We start from the raw sequence: 23,447 nt of genomic DNA on the forward strand, positions 1-23,447 counted from the left end.
ATGTGTAGTCCTTCAGACCATGGAGCTGGAGTGAGAGAGTGGGTACGCCATCCCTGCTCCATTTCATACAGAGCATCTGCTCACATTTCACTTACAGCAGCCTGACTTCACTGCTTATCTCACTGAAAATAAAAGCCCTGCATTAATAACACAGCTTCTGTTCATGGTTTTCTGGCCTCAAAACTAGGTAGGCTATTCACAAACATTGTTCCAAAGCATTTTTAATATAGTCCACACAGAGAAAAATAAAACTTTAGATCATATTTATACTGTACTTCTATGTGTACCACAGCTTATGCAATAGTAGCTCCTCACTGCTAGGTACATATGTGTTCTTACATCTGCACTGCAGTTGTGTCGAGTCCAGATTTTTAAAAATCTGACTTTATTGCACCACACTGACTGTAAGTACTTAAAGTATTTCAAATAAACATATTACAAGGCCAAAAATTGCGAAGCTAACAACATAAGAAGTTGTATAAAATTACATGTTTTCTCATTGGTTGATGGAGTGGGTGTTGGGTATCTGGTCCAGTTTTTTTGAGGCCAATTCAAAGGACACTGTGAGCCTATTATGCCAGTCCTGCTCTATTTAATCTGGTCCCCTTTATGTTTTGCACAAGTATTTTGCAATGTAAATAAATGCTGGAATATTTAAATATTAAGTATTGTTTACAATTGTGTATGTCTGTCTGTCTGCCCTGCGATGGACTGGCGACCTGTCCAGGGTGTATCCTGCCTTCCGCCCAATGAAAGCTGGGATAGGCTCCAGCACCCCACCGCGACCCAGAAGGATAAGCGGTTTAGATGATGTATGTATGTATGTATTGTTTACATATTTTTTGTTATTTCTTCCACCAAAACCAAAACAAAAAACTGGCATCATGTTTTTATATAACGGCAGAAACAGAAATTGGTCCAGCTCCCCTTAAACTGACTTTGGCCTAGCCTAGCTACCAGAGCCAGTTTAAGGGGGAACTGGTCACTTCTTATTTCTCCCGTTATATAAAAACATGACTGCAAAATTCCAGAGGGCGCACACGAGCGAGTCCTAAATGAATGGGGGTGAATGAAACTAAACGGTTAAAAACTAAACATTAAAATACTTTCTAAAGACTGGTTCAGGACCTTCCTTTAATTTTGGAACGTAGAAGGATGTGTTTCACTAAAACAACAACAACAAAAACAAACAAACAAACAATCAAAACAATGAAAACTTACCTGTATATTTCTGTTTTTCTACAGCAAATGAGTTTTGGGCAAGATGCTAGCATTACTGCAACTGAGTGCTGATTGGTTGACATTAACGTTACTGAGCGTTGATTGGTTGGTAAGCTGATCATCTTATTGATTCAGTGAAGCACTTTGCGCTCGCTGACTCATTAAGCACAGTTATAAAGTCCTATAACTGGAGTTCAAAAGCTCTCAAGAATGTCAGAGCGGTGTTAAAAATGTATTCAGAAAATAAATGCATTGTTCTACATAAAATAGTTAAGCATTTTCAAACCATGATTTTGCTCAAATGCTCCATATTAACCCATTCATTTTGGACTCGCTCGGGAGCGCCCTCTAGCGTTTCACAAACCCCGGACACATTACTGAGCGGCAGTTCTCCTCTCTACAAATTCTCTGGCCTAGCTACCTTAAAGGTGCACTGTTTGTAAGTATGAACCTTTAGCCAATCCTAGCGCAGGATATCGTATACTACCAGCCAATCAGAAGAGGGGGCGGGATTCGACCAGTCAATCGTAGCACGGGAAGCGGGACCTGAATACGGGTGTGGAAAAAAAATGATCCACTCCTTCTCAACACGAATTAACGTTTACTTTGGATTTTTTCTGACCAAAACCTTTCTTTTGAAACATGAGTCTGGATTCTCTGTTTCAGCAGATTTTACTGACTGAGCAACAGGTGTCAGAGAACACTCGTCAGCTTCATGAAGGTAAACAACGTTAATGTTGAGTAACGTTGTTTTAGTGTGGACTAACGAAAAGCAGGCTAGCTAAGCTACTTAGCTAACCTAGCTAGCGTTAGCTAACGAACGTTTGTCCGAGACACGGATTTGTGGATGAATAAATGTGTTAGAAACGTTACAAAAATAATGACAATTAAATCTTCCAGATACACAAATAGGATAGAGTACTCTCAGATTTTCAGTGTAAAATCAAGTTAACAAACAACACCTTAGTGCTAATGGAGGACAGTGTAAACAAACAGTGAGACAGTGTGTATTTAATTGTAGGTTAAAGGGGAACCCTACCGAATTTTCAAAAAACTCTACATAATGAAATGGTTGCGGTGTGAACAGAGTCGTTCAGAGTGGTCTGACGTGAAACGTCCTAAAGAAACTTACCGCCGTGGTAACCGTGGAGAGAGAGAGTGTTCAAAATGATGGTCTCTCTATCATTTAACTATGAATTGTTCACAGTGGTGCTGATAGAAACCAAACAACTGAAGTGTTTAATGTGTCTGAAAGCTGCATCACAGTAAGCTGTTGTAGGACATAGTTAGATACATGCTGCCTGATGTCTGTCACATTGTTTTATTATATCTTTGTGATGAAGTTTTGGCTTAAAATGTATTTTAATCCATTTAGTTTAACCCATTCATGGCGTAGGGATACATGCAGGATGTTTTGAGGCAAAATAATCCCTAAAGAAACATTTATTTAGGTTTATGACTTTTTAGCATCATCAACATCATCTCTAAAAACTCAGTAGGCACGTGTAGGTTCACTGGATGGTAAATAAAATGGCTGTATTTGTGATGTAGTAGACATGGTGACCCCTGGTTCCTATCACCACCACTGTAAAGAAATCTGAGTCTCTGCGTATGAACCACTTAACACCATACCACTCTAAACGAATCTGCTCACATCTCAAGGACTGAGTTATACAGAAATTGTGAAAAATTGGTGGAATCCCCCTTTAAAAGCTTCATTTTACAGCTAAAATGACAATGTGTTACAATTTTGACATCACAGGTTCAGAGTTCTGTGTACATCTAAGTGAGTCCCTTACCTGATTTTGATATGACCCTGTGATAAGTATTATATTTATCATATTAAGCGAAATCTGTATTCCATTCAGTAAAAGCTGCTATCATCAGGACTCAGGAGAAGATAAAGTGCTTTACTGAAAAGCTGGAAAATGCACTTATTGAACTGGATGAGAAGGTAAAGTACCAGAGATTTAATGTTTTTTCCTTGTTTTCCATATGTTCAATAGGGGCGAGCAGAATGACGATATCGTTATCATAATAAATTACATCACAATACAGTTTTCTGAGCATATTGTGGATATTGTCAGTACTTAAAGAACACTGAATAACTACATGTTTCATTACAAAGTGAGCATAATTAGACATGTTGTAGTGCAGTGCAATATGTAAAACATTGAATAAAAACGATTGGAGTTGTAAGATGACTATTATCATTATATAATATTTTTATATATGGCATTACAGGTTCAATTTGGTCTGTTCCAACTTATTTAATCTCAGAAAACGAAATATTTCGAGGCCTATCATGTATCGGGAAAATGTCTTATTTTTGCCATATCGCACACCTCTAATGTTCAGTGTCCAATGTGGTATGTTATTTATTGAGTATAAAACTATTTTGTATTGTGTGGTGTAATTACCTGTAATCCATAGACATTGCTGCTTCATTACTACATTGTCAGACTGTGTGAGAAATTGATGAAGACTCACGTGTGCCTACACTTTCTACTTTAACACCGTTTTTGTGGACAGTGGCCTCATAAAAGGGTGATTTGTTTCATGATTAGAACACTTAATCTATCTGGAAGGCTTCATTAAAGATGAAGAGGATCGATGGCAAGCGGCACTGCAAAATCAATCGCTAATTTCCGTTGGATTACATTAGTTCAGTTTCAGCCTTTCAAAAAACATTGCATATCATGTTTCATGTGATTACATGAATATACGCTCAGTGGTCACTTTAAGGTGTCTACCCACCATATAAGCTGTGTAAAGCATGAAGCATGACCTAAGTAGACCTCTCGTTAGGTTTGCTTTGTCTTTCTCTTTTAATCAGTGACACCCTGCAGACGGGCAGTGTTTTTTCTGTGGATAGGTGCACTGCAGGTGCATTTACAAGGGAGATGTGCATTATTTGTGAGGACAGGGTTTCATTTCTTGATTCCATTAGTAATAATCATGCTGAATGCTCAAAAAAATCAATGTAAACTAGACATGTGTTCAGGCAGCATCTGAGTGCAATGCTGGTGTCAAAAATACACTCACCGGCCACGTTATTAGATACCCTGTATCGACGCTCACTGTCCATTTTATCAGCTCCACTTACCATAAAGGTGCACTTAGTGGTTCTACAATTACAGACTGTAGTCCATCTGTTTCTCCGTATGATCATTTTATTTTGTGTCTGCTCACTGTCCACTCAATCACACACACCTCCCTTGTTAGACCACCATGTTAGAGACAATAGATCGTCTGTTGCTGCACAGTTTGTGTTAATTATCCTCTAGCCCTTCATCAGTGGTCAGTTTTTGACCACATGATGCTGTTCTCTGGATATTTTTGGTTGGCAGACTATTCTCAGTCCAGCAGTGACTCTGAGCTGGACACCAGCAGTGACACCCAAATAATACCTGCTCAGTGGTGGTCCTGGGGAGGTCGTGACGTCCTCCAGCATTTGCTAAACTGTAGGACTGTATTTATGTGGCTGTCATTGGTTACAAAATTTTCAGGCAAGATTAATAAAGGATCACACAAAAAAATGTGACGGCATATCAAAAGGAAGAACAAAGGTCACTCATAGGTGATGGCTCAGGCTCAGCTAAATCTCTTTTTTTTAACTCCTATCTAAAGCTGCAATAAGCTATTCTATATTATATAGCTGTACCAAATAAAGGGGCCACTTAGTGTATGAATTAAAGTATATTAACTGTTATATTCATTATAAATCTAGCTATGAGTATATTATATGCTCACAGCTAGAGCTGGATATTACTAAAAACACTTCAATATTGATACTAATGCTGTGACCTCAGTACAGATTCCTAAATGATAGTTTGATCGATATGTTTTATATTACAAACTGAAAGTGAGTGTGGCTTAATGGCAAAATGAGTGTGAGATGATGGAAGTGTATTTTACCGACTGCAGACCGATCAATGCTGATATTAATAACATGTATACGGAGGGCATGACATAGGCATACTTATTGGCTCACTGACGCTGGGACCAACTGCTTAGGCCTTACAATTTAAAAGACGCAGAATATTTCAACACTGTAGTACTGAAAAGAGTACTCTGTAGTACTCTTTTTCAAGACTCTAGTCTATCAGTTGGTACCATAAAAGTACTGCAGGTGAATACCCAGCCCTTCTTACAGTCATATAATATGCATTTAATGTTCGTATTATATACTTCCTGCTTCTGTCTGTGATGCTAGACTGAAAGCAATTACCTGAAGTCTTTCACACTTGAGTGACACTGAGGCTTGAATTCACAGGTCATCATTATTCCAATTACAGAGTGACCTACAAACAAAATGATGTGAATGAACACCACACACATCTTTGAGATTTCTCATTGAGTACTGAGGCTATTGGCTCTCCAGGAAGACATCAGTCAGTCTGGATCACTAACGCTTAACCATGCCGGCGAATGGCCAAATGAATTGTCATGTAGTCTAAATATTTAGACATGTGACAAATGGCAAATATCCAGACACCCCTTCTAATTCAGCTGCTTTAAGGTGCACCCATTGCTGACACAGGCTTTCACATACAGCTTGTATAATCTCCAAAGAAAAGCACTGACCAATAGAATGTAATGCCCTGGAGCAGCCGCACATGAGCCTATGATTACCATGCCTAATACCAAGCATCAGCCAGAAGGGTATAAAGACCCCAGCACTGGCTGTGGAGCGGTGGAACTAATGCTCTTGTGGCTGAGTGCAATCAAATTCTCACATGTTCCACATGTGATATAAAGCCTTCCGAGAAGAAAAGATGCTGGGGGGGGGGGCAAACTTCAATACCCTTGATTTCAGAAGAAGCAGGTGTCTACAAACTTAGGGGACATCTGTGTGTCACTCATGGCCATGTTTAAAGACTTCCTGGTGTAACTGGCAGAAGTTATCATAGTAACACAGGATAATTCTGTTGTGACAACAGGCTCAGCTCCAGTCAGAAGCCACTCTGCAGCTGTATCTGATAAAGAAGCGGCAAGAGCAGATAGAGAAGAAAAGAGAGGACTTGCAAAAGCAGCAGAATGACCTCAAACAGGAGCTGGTATGTATACGTGAATGTTAAAATTAGATTTAGCAGTATGTTCTGAATCTCTAAAACCGAAAGTAAGTTGTCATGCGTGTACACTGCCTATCAAACTTTTAGGGACAGCTTGTCTCCTATTGAAGTTGTCTGTTAATTCTGAGTTAAGTAAGAAAACAAAACCTTTGGAGGCATTTTAATGTGAAAAAACTTTACTTTACTAATCCTATGGGCATGTTTATCTTCTACACTCAGCTTTATGTTAATGAAGGTGTCTTCTTTTGTTTAAAGAGCAGGTTTTGCCTAAATAATGATTTGACAGTTTTCAGTTTTCTTTTCCAAAGTATTTGTAAGGCACATGTTGACAGATCTTTTGGCCTAAAATGGTTTAAACACCTGAAAGGTTTAAGTGCTGATGGATAGGGGATAAAGTGAATGAGATAGCGCTGTTACTAATGTTTACATGTGTTATATTATTGTTATCTCACTTATATTACTTGTATGTATTGTGTTCAGTTATTGCAATCCAACAAAGAAAATATGCTCATTTTAAAAAGCTAGGTGTCCCCAAAGTTTTGGCCAGAAGAAAGCACAATTAATTTGGCTAAGAACTTGTTTTATTTATTATTAATAGGTTTGTCATTATAATCATAATAATAATGATTCGTTTTTGTTCTCATTTCTTCAGCCTTTCCTGCATCTCACTTCCTCCACCATCTGCTGAACACACTCTTCCACTTTTTCTTCTCTTTCTCCTCTTTCCCACTGCATGCTTCCGTGGAGCTTCTGCTCTGGCTCTGCTGGTCTTCTCCTGCTCTAAGGTTGTCTCTGTCCTCTTTGGCTCTCTTCTCTTTCCTCCTCTGCTCCTCACAGGTTCTCTCCCTCCATCCCTCCAGCATTGGTCTGCGTGGTTTCTCAGCTTCTGCCTCCACTTCAGCAAACGCCTTTACAAACTTGGCCTCCAGCTGCAGTTGGTGTAAAGACTTGATCCTCTCCAGCTTCTGCTGCCCTCTCTCTCTTTCCTCCTTCGTCCTCCTCCTTTCTTTCTCCACCTCCATTCTGATCTTCTCCATCTCTATCTGACTCTCCCTCCTCATCATCTCTTTCTCTCTCTCCCACTCTCGCATTCTCGCCTGCTCCCTCTTTTTGAATTCAATCTCCATCTTTTCTTTCTGTATCTCCAGCTTTTCATCAACCTCTCTCCTCAGCTCCTCTATCTCCCTCATCCACACTTCCTGACTGTCTTGGTGGACCTTTAACTGTTTTTTATCCTCGTTTCTTTCGCTCCTCATCCACCAGATCATTCTCTTCAGCTCCAGCTTCTCAGCCTCCTCCTCCTGCTTGTATTGCTCCATCCACGTCTTCTCTTTCATCCACTCCTCCTCCATCTTCCTCCTCAATTCCTCCATCTGTTTCCTCTCCTCCATCATGATTCTACTTTCCTTCTCCCGTTCCTTCTCTTTCTCCTCTGCCTTCTTTATGTATTTAGCCATCTCCTTTCTCTCTTCCTCTCTCAAAAATAACGAAATAATAAATAAAAACATCAGTTAAGAAAGAGGGTTAGCTTATACCTTTAGCCAGAGCTGATTCTTTTCCGTACAGTAGGAAGCAAATTGTTTTGCTGTTGTAGTTGATTTTTTAATAGCTTTAATCTCCACAAACCTCTGGCGCTCAGCTAAACACAGAACTGAAGTTCCAGCTCAGCACACACTGTGTACACACAAGTGTCATCCATTGTGATGTCATCAAGTTCTGTTTTCCTTAGTTACTGTTTCTATTTATGTTGCCAAAGTGTCACCCATTATGATGTCATCAACTTAATAGCTTTGATGTATGTATAGTTTTAGTATGTTAACGTAGCTACCCCTAACATCGGCCGTCCCCCAATATCGGCCACTTGCGCGCATTGCGCAATTCCTCTCTCTCTCGCCGCCAATTGCTCAGGCGAAATTCAAAACACATAAGCTTGCGCCTTACAAGGGCATCTAAACTTTATTCTAGCAATAATTCATATCTGAGTATCACTAATCATGTGTGAAAGTATCACTAATAATGTTGTAATTCTGCGTGTACAAAACCGCATGGAACACACAACCCATTTTCATTCCGCGATGGATATTGGTCTGTGTAGAAAGTTAGCTTATCGGTTAGCTTTCTCTTCTCTGAGGTAAAAAAAAAGTTTGCTGCCATCGTCGTGTTACGTATATGGCGTAAGGGTGCCCACAGAGGACAAACTTAACCTCATTGTGAAGCATTGTAAGGCATTGAGTCTGGTAGGAATGATGCGTAAACGCCATTTCTCATTTGACTGGCACAACCAGGTGCGCAGCAAAGAGCTGTGCTCCATACTTAGTTAAACAAGCAAATCAGGCTGAATAATGAAACAATACAATAACATCACATTTTACTAATGAATATATACATAATTTTTATGTTTTTACAATTATGTACGCTGAATTCTAGACTGAAAGATGAGTTATGGAAAACCGGAGGTGAGGTGGCCGATATTGGGGGGCCCCCATCATTCTAGCAATACTAGTGTCAAAGTAAACAAAAACGTTATTATTGAAAAAACTGTTTTCTCATCATGTCAAATGACTCTTGGACATTAATCTACACACGTATCTCTCCCGAAAAACATTGATTTGGGTGAGTAAAGTGCCTTAGTTTATTTACAGTTAGCTTAGATTCCTGATGTTTTGTTTTGAGGTGGCCGATAACAGGGGTACCTACGCTACGTAATATTTATAAATGAATGTTATCAGTATAATTTACTTAATTGAACAGTTAATGAAGTACCTTAATGAGTTAATGAAAACCTTTTCACACAGTATTATTAGTGACTGCTATTTTTATAAATAAATAATAGTGTTGCTATCTGACGGTATACAGTGTCCAATGTAACATTTTTTTTCCCACTGGCCCTCAGGCCAGTACATCAGTGTTTTACTGGCCCTTTGTATGCAATACTATTAAAGATTAGACACCCATCATTTATTTAATTCCATCCAAATCAGCCATAAGAAGTACAGTTTATTCATTTGTCACTAGATGTATCTGAGGAGATGTGTAAGGTAGGTAGCAGTTAAAAAAAAATAGTGAAAAACCAGGATTTCTGAGAAAATAGAGCTTCTAACGTGTGCAGGCCAGAACTGAATGAAAGCTTTCACATTTGAGAGAGAGGAGAAAATCAAGCTCCACTTTTGCTTCAAGTCTGAAAAAATCCACTGTGAGAAGACAACTCAGCGCTATGGGTTTGAAAGGATGTGTAGCTGTCAAGAGCCTCACTGAGAAAAGGAAATTTCACTAGAACACTAGGAACAAGACATCTAAATTGCAGAGTAACTATGTTTTTATAGACTAATGAGTTTACATTGTAATTGGGATTACTTGGATCTTGAGAAACATAAAATGCAACCGAACCTCTGAAGGTGTTACAAGAAGCATGGAAAAATATCTCTGCAAATTTTTGTGACAACTCCCTGCATGAGCCCTTAAGGAGTAACTGAACATCCAGTTTCAGCTGTTCTCTGCCCCCCCCCCTTTCTTTTTAAAAATGCATGGGAAGGGAGAGATGTGTGGGTTAGATTATTGCTATTCTGGGATTTAAAGAGGCGTGACATCAGCACAAAGCTGTGAGAATTCATAACAGCTGCATTTTGATGCAGACTAGAACTAAGATTGTAACGTGCAATATGCATATCTTAGTTTTGAATATCAGTAAATGGAACACACTATAAGAAAAGTACAAAGTGGAATCTAAAGGGATTCTATGGAGTGATGCCATAAAAATATCTGTTTTTTCCCTAAAGATCATTGCAGTGTGTTTGTCTTTGAAAAGCATTTTCATAAATGAGATGAATGAGTGTGAAGAACCTTTTTAAAGTTAAGAACCTGTATATAATATGAAGGTTCCATAGCAATTAAAGGTTTTAACTAGGACTGTACGTCCAACACTTTTTATTTTTTAAGTGTACTTAAAACTGAGTAATGAATACATGCCATAAGGACCCTTAAAGCTGTGGTTGGAAAATTTGCCCGGTGGAAAAGCCAGTTCGCTATGTTGTTAGCTTTGGTATCTTCTTTCCTACAAACTAAATGAAGCAACTGCTCCTTTAACATGATGTCCAGTTGGAAAAAAAGAAAAACACTTAAGTAGCTTATGTTAGCTGGTCACTGAGCTTTATGTTCCCCCCAAAAACTCATCACATCACTGCCCGTACTTGCCTAATTTTTTGCTTTATTCATTCTAATCTGTGATTGCGGATTAAGAAGCCATTAGCACAGTATATCTGTTTAAGCCTTTGGCTTTACTTAAGTGCACCAGTATTGTTTATATGTACCAAGTATAAGGTTTTATCACTAATTGTACTGGGCTTGAAACTAGTAGTGGATGGTATGAGCAAAAATTTATATCACGGTATAATTAATATTACTGATGGATTCGGTTTATATCGTAATATAGTGTGTTCATGTATAGTTTTTCAAATACAACCATTTTGAACGCCAAAGTAAACGTTGACATATTATTCTAGATGCCCCCTCACTTTTAATAAGAACCATATTTTACAACTAAGGGTAAATCTAAATTATTTTTATTGGGCAAAGTAGTATAAACAGAAACGAATATTTTAGACAGATGACCTCTAACCCTAATGAGATTAAGGTGAGTGTGTGTAAAGCCCACAGCGGCTTCTCTGAATGTTGTTTTACGTCCGAAAGTCATTTGTTACATATGACTGTCTTTTGCACTCGAGCTTTAATCTTCAACTGTCAGACGCTACTTACCCCCCAATAAGCCCATTTAGTCTATCAAAACATCCTAGTTATTCTTTTACTGCTGGTAACATTTTCTGATAAGGACATTCGCTGACTTTTTGTCCAATTTTCCCGTTCCACCTTAAATGGCGCAGCAATTACATACTGGCGCCTGAGACTTCATAGTTTAACACTGGCAGGAATTTTTGAAAAGATGATTTAAGATAACAAGATATCCTACTTGGAGTTTTATGCACAGAGCTACCTATAACTATGGGCTAAGGTAGAGCGTGGGTAGCGCAGTTCATCAGAACACCTGGCTGGTCTCTACACTATAGGTTATCTGCATTTATTTGCATACTGGTATAATGGTAATGACAGCAGTAATACCTTAAAAAAGAATTTCAACTGGGATACCGAATGAACCAGTATGTCGCCCACTCCTATTTGAAACACTGCAGGTCAAAACCTGGCCAGACTACCAGTCTTTGAGTTAGACATTATTATGTTAATAGTATGTGCAGGAATAGTGTTTTGAGGGTTATTAACTCTTATTTTGTCATTATTACAAGAAAAGTATAGTAGGGTTCAGCCTGAAAGCAGGGCTGTGCTTTCTCCTCTTCTCCATGTGCACTGAGGCCACTGACAGTACTGTAGGGATTCAGGTGTTGTCACAGGCTTCAACAAATGAGAGAAGCTACAGTAAAGATTAGCCATTGCTCTACCAGGCCAATGATGGGATTCAGCTGCTGCCAAATTATCTGAATTGGGGGAAACTGTATGTTCAGAAAAGGCTGCTTTGTTCAAAAGAAGATGTTTACAGACTGCAGGCACACATTGTTAAAGTGGTGGTTCGGACAGAAATCTTATTCACACAGTTTCCCCCTTACCCCAATTGTAGTGGGACGCTTATACCACTTATCGTTGTATTAACTGTATATGTAAATGATCACACTTTTGTCTCAAAGCTTATCCAATTGTTTAGTGATCTCACATAGATTTGCTTACAGGGCTCTAGACTGTACCATTTTTTCGGAGTGCACAAGTTAAAATTTCACGTGGTCGCATTCAGACGAGTATGATGATCATTGGGCTGTTTAGGTGCCCCTCCGGCATGGGTAAAGGACTTCTTTTCTTCACTGGCTCAGTCGGTCTCTCTACCTGCACTTTCATCATCAGCTACATACAGGCGCACAGCGCACTGATGACGCAATATGCAAAACAATCCAGTTAGCAATCCAATTACTGAGTTCCAAAGATGAAGTGGTCCTGGCAGAATTTGACTCCCAGGTTCGTCATACAGGCATATGAACGCTACAGATTACACTGGTGAATTCGGGTGTTTTTGTGTGTAAATAACCTTCAAAGTAAACAGTAGAACAGGACCTAAAGCCAAACATAGAGACTCACAGTGATTTAATGACATATTATTTAAGAACGAACCGAAGACCTTGGTTGGTGGGGCGGCGCTCAGGGATCTGAACGCCTTTCAGTCATAATGATAAGCATTATGAGAACACAGTTTGCTTTAATGTGTTGATTTGAAACCTGTAGGACCGACTGAAGAGAGAATCTGCGGAGGAGAAAGAGAAATTTATGAGGGAGATCACAGCCTTTAACAATGACTTTAACCTGCTGAAGAAGAGGGATGTTGTGTTCCAAAGCCAGACCAGATCTGAGATACTGAGTCTTCAACTGGAAGCTGACACACTCAAGAAAGGTAATGTTAGATGCTTCCTTTTATTCCTTCTGTACACCATGATTTGTGAGATACAGGCCCAATCCCATTTCACCCCTCACCCCTACCACTTAGCCCTTACCCCTCCATTTTGCACGTTCATGCCTAGCGGTAGGGTGTCCTGATTTTTGTTGAGATTGAGGGGTAGTGCGAAGTGTTAGGCCTACATGGTTCTCAAAACGGAGGTTTTTCAGAGTCACACTCCAAACAGAGTGTTATGAGAACAAAAGAAAAACTGGCAAGTTGGCTGAACAAGAGAGCAAAGAAACCAACATTATCTTAGTTTAATGTTGTTTCAATGTATTTTGGACCTTTTCTTCATAACAAGCATAAAAAATCGCTAATAGTAATAGTATTTGACACTCAAAACAAGGGGTGGGGGTAAAAATAAGAAATGGGATTGGACCATAGTTCCTGCTGTTAGGCCTAAATGTTCATTTTATCAACATAGTGCTCTGATGTGTTTAGAGATGCAGATGATGAGGCAGGAGAATTCATGGCTGGTTTCCATGCAGGCAGAGCAGGGAGCACTGGAGATGGAGCTTCAGGAGGTGCAGTCAAAGCTTGCAGGTAGAGGAGGAAGGAAACAGTATGTCACACTCTGTTGATGCTCAGTGGTGTCAGACTAAATAAACCAAAATAAATAAACTGTATTAGTTGATACTAATGATAAAAAGCAGTAAGTTAGTTAGTATTAGCATAACAGTGGTTGAAATGAAATGATAGCAAAAATGTGGCATGCAAGCTCCAGAAAATTTAACCCAAATTGCGCTAAAAGTATTACTCCTGGAAGTGGTTCCAGACGGATATTAAGCCTGGCACTGGACTACATATTTCTTTCAGTTGAGAATCAGCTCTGGACACTGGCCAGCAGTTTTATATTGGTGCATTACTGTTAAGGTCACTGTGCTTACCATAGTGGCCCCAAAAAGTATTTGGACATTTGTACTTAAAAATGCGTTAAGTTCATTGTGTTAGGAAACACAATGTCAAACCAAGTGACATGTATTTTATACAGACTATTGCAAACTGTAAATTTATTTTTGGCAAGTATTCTTTCAAAAGGTGGCCAGTGTTTTTCTGATTATCATCATTTGAGCGATTTCTTTGTAGGCTACGGCAGGTTTGCATCCAAAATGCCATTATCCCTATAGTTCATGATCCCTACATTGAACACAAGCTCACCAACAACATTGTAAGAGAAATAGCCTTAGACTTCAGTGCTTCCACCTCTTCACAATAGGCTGAGAGCAGTTTGGTTTGGAATTCTTTTCCACACAAAGAGTCTACCCTCAGGTTAATGTTGTGCTAAAAGTGTTTTTTTCTGGAACAAATAACATGTTGTTAAATATTTTATGAAGTAATCTAAAGAACTTTATTGTTGTTTACCAGATAAAGTGTTCAAAATTTGGACGAACTGTATGTTACTGTTCTTTTTCTGTTCTATGTTTTATGTAGAGCTGGAGAGAGAGCTGGATGAGGCACGAGCTCTGTCTGAGTCTCTGAAGGCAGAGAGGCTCACAGCCAGTCAGAAACCACTGACAGACAGCACCTGCCTCAGGTTAGCAGCTAGTTTTTATAGCATCAGGTTTTGATCGGACTTTTCTGTGCTGTGTGTATTTTTCTGTGAATCTCTATAAAAGCTGGTTGGCTGTAAAACCCTCTATATCACTGGATTGCGTGTAGCAATGCAATGCTTGTCTTTTTAGCACATTTCAGTTTTTCCTGCTCCAAAATGCACCCCATCATGCACTCTAGTGCTATATTGGCTTGTGTGGCTATCATGTGTTTGCAGGAACACTGAATTAGCAGAGAAGGCCTGAGGAAAAACTTTAATGAAATGGACCTGGCCTAATATAATACCCATCAGACTGGACATGTGATTTACTTACACCAATCTTTTTTCCTTTGACCCAAGAGTAGCCATTCATTCATCTCTCTGTCCTCTCCACCTCCTTTCACTAAGCGTGTAAATAACACTACATAGGGCCCATCCCTTTAATTAAGCCTTTGATATGGCGCCCACACCATCCGGTCCATAGTCAGGCAAACCTATAAAAAAAACATTCTGAGCAACGTCCGGCCGGTATGCGAAGATCCAGCTTAAAGACAGGGGATCAATAATTAGCCTGTCTTGGGCAGGAAGCTTCCTCTACAGCCATGTAAATCATATGTGTGGGCAGCGTGGAGAATGAGCTGGGTGCTCACACAAATCTCTCTCATTAGTGGCAGGCAGAATTAAAGCCCCTGGATGTGCTGAAGATGGGGCTTCAGGGAGGAAGAGGCTGAACCCAGGATAGGATTATTCCTCCTCTGTGTAATCATTAATCACTCTTAAATGTCTGCCCCTCCACGCGATGCTTCGTTCTTTTCCCCTCTCTGTCTATTGATTGTTTGAAATTGAATGCCTGAAAGCTGAAATGAGAGCCGTCTTTGAAACAGGCATCGGCAGCATGTTAGGCTCGACAAAAAATGGCCGTAGAAGTGCTTTAATTAAAAGTATCGCAGACAGGGACGAAGTTATTTGTCTGAAACGAATGCAAATAGCTCAGTGCTCCCGGTAACCTTTTGTTGTTCTCTGCTGGTGTCAGTAGGATGCAGAGAAACCAATATGGATAAAGCTTTGTCAGGTCAATGATGCTTTATGAGAGTAGGAATATTTTTCTGATTAGTTATTAGACGAACTTTGGCAGCTCGGTTATCTCACTGATTCTCAGGGTGGTCCTGTTATAGGATCCCACCTTTCCAACATGTTGGTTCATCAGACTTTTGCCGCAGTCAACTGTAAGTGCTGTCACTGTCCAGGAGTAACAACAGCTCGGCCGTCGAGCAGTAGGCCACGTAATGTGCCAGTGCTAAAATACACAGCGAGAAAAAATAGTTGTTTGCATTAATTGTGTGCATGAGTAGCTGCACACAAGCCTAAGAGCACCACATGCAGTGCAAGACACAGCTGAAGTGGTTTAAAGCAAAGCACCATTCAACTCTGGAACAGTGGAAATCCTTTCCGTGGAATGATGAATCAAGTGTCACCATGTGTTACGTTCCCCTCAGATGTAGCTGGGGTAGAGAGGAAATAACGTGGCATGTGATGGAAGAAGGAAGGGAAGGACACAAGGACACAGTGCTGCGATTTCAGTCGTTTTTTTTTTTTTTTACTTTGTTTCCCTCTTGCAAAAAGTATATGATACAAGAATAATATTTACAACGAAAGAACAGAAAACATGATACAAAGAGTTGAGCTAATACGCAGAATGAGTGTGGAGTAAAAAGATCAGAGAATCAGTAAACAAGTCTAATCTGCCTAGCCAGGTTTAATCCTCACCAAAATACAGCGGGTGGCACTCGCCCCTTGCCTGTCCACGTATCAGGAGGGAGAGAAAAGCGAGAGAGAGAGTTAGAGAGGGAGTAACATGAGACTACCATTTACAGGCTACATTTTCAAGTCTATAAGGTAGCTGAAGTAGCACAGCTTAACGTTACTGCCAGCGTCATAACTCTCAAGCATGCTGAATACTCCCACACATGACTCCTCTCAGGTGGGTCCTTTTATTTGCCCAGACCCACCCCTCAGCAGACAGCAACAACGCTGATTGGTGACTGGCTGACTGGCCTAGACAGAGCCCGGATCTCAACCTGATCCAACATCTTTGAGATAAAATGCTTCTGTGTATTCAAATGGCAGGCATTATTACCCTGCATCACTACCTGGCCTCACTGGTGCTCTTGTGGCTGAATAAAAGGGAATCCACAAAGTCATATGCACTCACAGGGTTGGGGGAGGTTATTTGAATGTGTAGATATCAGAACTCATCAGAGCATTTGTTGTTCTGCCTTATTCTGGGATTCGAAAAAGGCATCAAACAAGTTAGCGTAAAAGCGTCCATGTTTTTCATATGTAGTTTTTGCCATTATCATAACTTAACAAGTTAACAGAACAGAAAGAGAACAATATACTGAAGAGATTAATTCATATGTAAACTGTATGTTTTGCTTACTTCTTAATTTTAACTAACATTTTTTTCCTATGAACATTTTGAAAGGAAACTTTTTTTTAAAAATTCTAACAAAAATTGACTTTGACGATAAGAGGTGTGCTTAACTAGTTACAAAACTAAACAAAACTACATTTTTCAAGAGGCCCAGCCTGAAATTGGCCTAGAATTAATTACTGAAGTGATTTGAGACCTTTTTCTTTCAGCCTGGGTCCAGGATGTGCATCATTAGCTTTGCAAAGTTGATTGTAATGAAATGGCTTTCAATTTGGAAACCACTTAGAACTACTTAGAACGCACATAGCCTGGAGTAATCTGCACAGAAATTAGACCTTAGAGCAGTGGAAGAATGTAGTCTTACCTAATGGTCACGTTTAATTATTTTCCTGGCTGCATTTTTACTCTGTTGCAGCTAAAGAAGACTGAAACGGGCTATTCTAAAAATGCGGCTATCTATTCTAATATTGGGTCTGCACTTCTTAAGGAATATTCTAATATTTGCTTTGTAGAGCGATGGTAACCTGATGTTTTGTTCCTGACATATTCATATAATAATTTGTATAGTAATCTGTTTGCCTGCACCAACCCCACATACGATAGTACTTAAATACGCTATATATCCAAAAGTTTGGAGACACCTGAATATCAATAGGGAGATTGTCCCCCTTTGCTACAGTATCATCCTCTACTCTTCTGGGAAGGCTTTGTACTAGATGCTGGAACATTGCCGTGAGGATTTGATTGCGTTCAGCCACAGTAGCATTAGTGAGGTCAGGTACTGATATAGGGTGATTAGTTCTGGATCACTCAGACTCCTCCCAAATGTATTGAATGGAGCTCCATCACTCCAGAGAACACAGTGCCACTGCTCCACAGCCCATTGCTGGTGGGCTTTGTGCCCCTTTTGCTGACGCTTGGCATTGGGCATGGAGATCTTAGGCTCAGGTGCAGCCGATCCAGAAACATTGTATTCTGTTGTCAATGCTATTCTTTTGAGATTATACAAGCTGTAGTGCACCTTGAATTCACTAATTAGAAAGGGTGCCTGGATACTTTTGGCCATGCGGTTATGTGCAAAATCAGAGAGCTTTTACTTGTAATTTATTTAAAAGCTCCAGTCAGCACAGACATTAAGTACAAGTTATTCATTCTTCAGCTTCTGGAAAAAAACATATATACATTCAAGAAAATTACACAGAAGCTTCAACAACCAAGCTGCCTTTATTGCAGCTTCAGTTTTTTTGTAGGCTTGCTTTTAGTTTTTCAAAGAAATCTGTAGGGATATTTTTCAACACCTCTTAGGTTCAGTCTTAGAAGCTGGTTGCATTTTTGTTTCTCATGATCTCATGTAGTTAAGTAATCGCATGTTAAGGTCTGGACGCTGGGGTGACCAGTCTATTGTTCTGAGAACATCAGCAGCTTCTTTGTTTGATTTATCTTATATATGATATCCTCTGTAGTATTTCTTGAAAAATGGATAACTTGGCCAATTTAATTTTAATGGCTGGAAATAAAATAAACAGTGTTCTCTGACGTTTACACAGTTCTGTGTACAGTAGATACTGTTTTGACCACTAATTGGCTATACATTCTAGCTAAAATGTAACTAGATCAGATTGAGGTGTAGTCCAGATGTGACAAACTGTGTGTGTGTGTGTTTCTGTGTTTGTGTGTGTGTGTTTCTCTCTCTCTCTGTGTATGTGTGTGTGTGTGTGTGTGTGTTTCTGTGTGTGTTTCTGTGTGTGTGTGTGTGTGTGTGTGTGTGTGTTGTGTCTGTGTGTGTGTGTGTGTGTGGGTGTGTGTGTGTTTCTGTGTGTGTGTGTGTGTTTTTCTCTCTCTCTCTGTGTATGTGTGTGTGTGTGTTTCTGTGTGTGTGTGTGTGTGTGGGTGTGTTTCTGTGTGTGTGGGTGTGTGTGTGTTTCTGTGTGTGTGTGTGTGTGTGTGTGTGTGTGTGTATACACACTCTCTGCAGACTGAAGAAAGAGCTAGAGGCGCATAAGGAAGGAGAGCTGGAGCTGCTTCGTGAGGCCCTCAGCACAGAAATTCAGTTCCTCCGTTTGGTAAACACAGTTTAATTGGTCACAATGTAGAGCAGTGGAGGTTTTTAGTTTCCATTTTGTTATAACAGCAGATTAGAAAGTAGGGCTGCATGATATGGACAGAATACCATATTGTGATTATAGCATACATTAAAAACACTTTTGTGAGTCAATAATGTGACATGATTAAAGACTGGCCTGCATTATTCTCACAAAAAGTATTTGTTTGTTGGATAACGTGAATGCCTTGACTCATCCACACACACAGAAGCAGTGATCTGAAACATTCCATATTGGTCAGAGTTCTCAGGGAGGGCACATTTGCATGTTGTATACCAGTATTGCAAATCCAGTATCACTAAGAATATGTTGTGCAGCCCAGTTAGAAAGTAAACCTTTGACAGTTTTACAAGGTCATGAATGTAGCAGCAGCATTTTAATAGCCGTGTTTATTTGAGCTGATTTTCAATCATTTATGGGCGTTCATAAAATAATAATGACCTTCTCTTGGCAGAAATTATCACAGAAGGGCAGCGTGTGCTGAAATCTGTTTATTCAGACAGATACCTGTGATGTTCAAAGGTAAGTTGAAAGCAGAAAAATCTAGACAGCCTGTTCCATTTTGATGTTTTCTGGTCTGCAGTCCAGACAGCTTGTTATGAAGTTTGATGAAACGTCCACAAAACCTTTAAGTGAAGGTCTAGAGAATGGGCTGTACAATTCATCCCTCATGTGCCTGAGCTCATTTCTCTCTCCCACACAAAATGTCAGGCCGGTATAGCTGCTTCCTGAGTGGAACCTAAGTTTCTGTCATTGTGAATCACTCGTCCACATAGTATTCCTATACATCATTGCTTTGTTGAAATCTGTAGAGACCTCTAGTGGCAGAAGCTAAGATTGACAAGGATTCAGTAACCACCATGACTGACCAAATCGCAATGAGAAGTGCAATTTGTCACGGTCCTGGTCACAAATAACTAGATATTTGTGTGTAGTGTAGAACATTCCTCACTACTAAAGCAAATGCCACCTGATAGGAAAAACAATGCCTTCTCTTGTATTCTTCTTACTGTCATTGTTGTTATTATTAATTTAGTTTTTATGTTGCATTAGTGAAATGATTTACAGTTTTTAAACTGCATCATGTTAAAGTAACTGGCCAGCTAATTAGTGATGCAAAGGACACCATTTTTCAAGTTTGAAATGTGATGCACATTGGATGTTCAGTGTATTCACATCTTACCAGACTATGAGCAATAAGAAATACATCCATATTCACATAACATACACATACATACCATATATCTTTGTTGTTGCTAATATAATCATATGAATAATTTATTTGCAGGCAGCTGTGTCCAAACCTGGAAGGTTTCAGAGACAGTAAGGACATATTTTGTACACAGCACTAATGTAGTAGAACTGAATCTTTTCTTTTTTATTATTATTATTTGGTTATAAATTCGCTATATCTGCATGCTATTAGATTTAGAGAATTGACCGTCTTTAGTACTGTTCTGTCTTTCAGTGCAGTGTCTGTTATTTAAATACAAGTTTTCTGTGTTTTGCCTTTTTCGATGCATGAGCAGGCCATCTAGTGGCCATTATCTAACAGTACATCACATACATTTGTGATTGTGGTTTGGCCTTATAGTGCACATTAAACATCACAGATGCTACTTGTTTATATACTACTGATTTTTGAAAATGCATAATTATTTTGTATTTGACAATTTAAATAGATCAGGCAGCACCAGCACACTGTTGCAAACTTCAAATGCAGATATTCATACCAGTGACAGAAACCAATTTGACCAGGTATAAAACATACAGGTGAGCTGCAGCTAGAGCACTGAACAAACTTACTACTAGAGGGTAGTGCAGGGTATTGGCAGCATCTCAATGCAAACGTCACTATATGATACATTACAACAGTGCTTCATACCCGTTGTACAACACATTTGGTTTTACTACTACAATAATGAATCAATACATAGTGTTCTGGGCTTGTTTACTTTAATGTTTACCTTAAAATTGGTTTCGAAAAAAAAACTACAATAGTAGTACCATGATTAAAATATATAATCTAAATAATATTGGGGGGAGCTTCTAAGGCCTGTTTTACAGTTATGGTTCACTGGAGTGCTGGTCAGAGCAGAGCAGAGTTGATGATGCATGGCTTTCTTCACTTTTAATCACAAGATTAATGGAGAATGTGCGATAGATGGTTCTATATAGAACATTTTGAAAAGGGTGCTATAGAGCACCCAAAATGGTTCTTCTATTGTTACAAGCTTGGCATTGTAACAATAAAAGAACCCTTTTGGGTGCTGTAGAGAACCATTTTTGAAAAGATTCTATATAGAACCATCTATAGCATATTCTATCTTATCAATCTGAAGAACTCTTTCATGACACAAAGAACCCTTTAATCATGCAAAGGGTTCTTTGAGTGTGCATGGTTCTATATAGAACCATTTTCGTTACTAAAGAACCATTGAGGAACCACCTTTTTTTTTAAGAGTGTAGGCTTTACATGTGTGAGCTTGTGACTGTAAAATTAAGAGCAAACAACAAAATGTTTACTCCTGCACCCAGTGCTGAGAACAGAGTGAAACATGTTCTTCTCAAACGCGTTCATACACATAATCATGAAGATAGAGCAGACATGTTGGCCACATACTGGGTGTTATATAGATCGCAGTACTCTCAGGTTTGAATGGAAGATCAGTTTCACTCATTCATACACGCCACATTTAAACGTAGATCTATCACAGCCTTCGCTGTATTGGTACGCATGTCGCCACATGTTTGTCACTGATACATTGGCGTGTCGATATTTTGAATACAGCTCTTATACTTGGTCATGTTGGAGGGTATACATTCGGGACAAGATAGTAATACACACACACACACACACACACACACACACACACACCCTTCTGGGTCGCAGGGGGAGCCAAAGCCTTACTTAGCAGTCATTGGGAGGAAGGCAGGATACACCCTGGACAGGTCACCAGTCCATCGCAGGGCAGACAGACAGACATTTACATTCACACACACAATCACACTTGGGGGCAGTTTAGCATGTCCAGTCGGCCTGACTGCATGTCTTTGGACTGTGGAAGGAAACCAGAGAACCCAGAGGAAACCCACGCAGACACGGGGAGAACACAGTAAGGACCCTGGTCGCCCGGCCGTGGAATCGAACCCTTCTTGCTGTGAGGGACAGTGCTACCCACTGCGCCACAATGCCGCCCAAGAAAGTAATAATGCTAAAATAATAATTAAAATCAAATCAGTAATAGATAAACACAGTTTCACAAGACAAAGCTTAGTAATAAAAGCACAGATATGTGGCAGAGTGCCATATTCACAGTAGCAACGTAGAGAAGAGTGTGAGGGATGAAATGAAAAGCTTTGAAAAAAATTGTAACTAGTTGGGTATTACTTCTATTAGGCCTACTTGTTAGCTCCATTAGCTTTTTTTCTCCCTTGAACATACGTAAACTTCAGGAAATCATATCTTGGCTGATCATTTACATTTGTAGTAAAATGAAGAGCTGTGCATAAACTTTATCTCTGCAAACCTACCTAAAGTATCTACTACAGTCATAAGTAATACTGTAGTAATACTGCCAAGTTCAGACCTTTGATTGACCTAAGCCTAATTCGGACAGTATTAAGCTTATATCGAGTCCACGGTAGTTTCTTATGTTATTTTATTACAGCTCAGATCAGTCGTGTCTGATTTACAATAACATTAGGTATTAGCTTCCTGTGATCACATAAACACTTGCTGTCCAGATGTGAGAGTTTTATCACTGAGGAGACGTGTAAATTTGTTATTACAGACACCCCCATGATGAACTCATCCAATCTGAATAGGGCTTTAACCAGATGCGTATTCATCCCAATATGTCACATTAATTTGGAGTGAAACTGGGCAGACTGAATATGACTAGACTTAGTTTTGAAGACTTATAGATGACTGTCTTACTGAGAGACCCTGAGAGCATAGATGGTCTACAACTACTGCTAAAAGGTGTTACATAGTTCCAGATGTTGGTGTCTACTTTAGATCCAACACTTTTTTTTGAATATTTTGGCAGAATACCTACTGTTAGGCAGTAAAACTCATTAGTTACACATTCTGTAAGTAAACATTTGTGTCTGGGTAGCATAACCACCGTAATATGTAGCCATCTGACTCGTTATGACAGCCAAATTGACTTTAATTCTACCTGGGAAGCTAAACTACTGACTAAATGCTGCCAGCGAGTGGTGGACTCTGTATCACTCTATCTGTGATGACTGTTTTTGCTCATTTTGATAATTGCTTTATATCCTACCAGGTTTTTTCCTCCTAGGATTTGCAGCCAGCAGAGCTGTGTTGGTAAGCGTGACTGTGATAATGCGCTCCTCTTGGGAAAACATGCCATTACAAAAGACTGATGGACTCACTTTCATAGATTTTGTTTCATCAAATTTTACTCAATTACCAGGTTAAATTTGTATTTAAATCATGTGTTTTTGTCACTAATTATTTTGACTAAATTAACATCGACTTTCAGTGGACAGTCCACAATGATTTGTAATTTAGTCGCAGGCCAAGCTTAATCTGTTCAGACAACCAACCTGCTGATTTGCTGACATC

At 39.4% G+C, this 23,447-nt stretch overlaps 1 protein-coding gene across 1 annotated transcript; it reads left to right on the plus strand.

Annotated features, from left to right (window-relative positions):
* The first annotated feature begins 1,863 nt into the window (after positions 1–1,863).
* ccdc172 (coiled-coil domain containing 172) lies at positions 1,864–19,334 on the plus strand. The gene is made up of 8 exons (XM_036573514.1): positions 1,864–1,942; positions 3,090–3,175; positions 6,165–6,281; positions 12,573–12,738; positions 13,225–13,326; positions 14,215–14,317; positions 18,724–18,811; positions 19,305–19,334. Exons 1-8 carry the CDS (start codon positions 1,864–1,866, stop codon positions 19,332–19,334), a joined length of 771 nt encoding a protein of 256 aa, XP_036429407.1.
* The last annotated feature ends 4,113 nt before the right edge of the window (positions 19,335–23,447 follow it).

This window comes from Colossoma macropomum, unplaced genomic scaffold (assembly GCF_904425465.1).
Source record: "Colossoma macropomum unplaced genomic scaffold, Colossoma_macropomum, whole genome shotgun sequence".
NCBI classification, from domain to species: domain Eukaryota; kingdom Metazoa; phylum Chordata; class Actinopteri; order Characiformes; family Serrasalmidae; genus Colossoma; species Colossoma macropomum.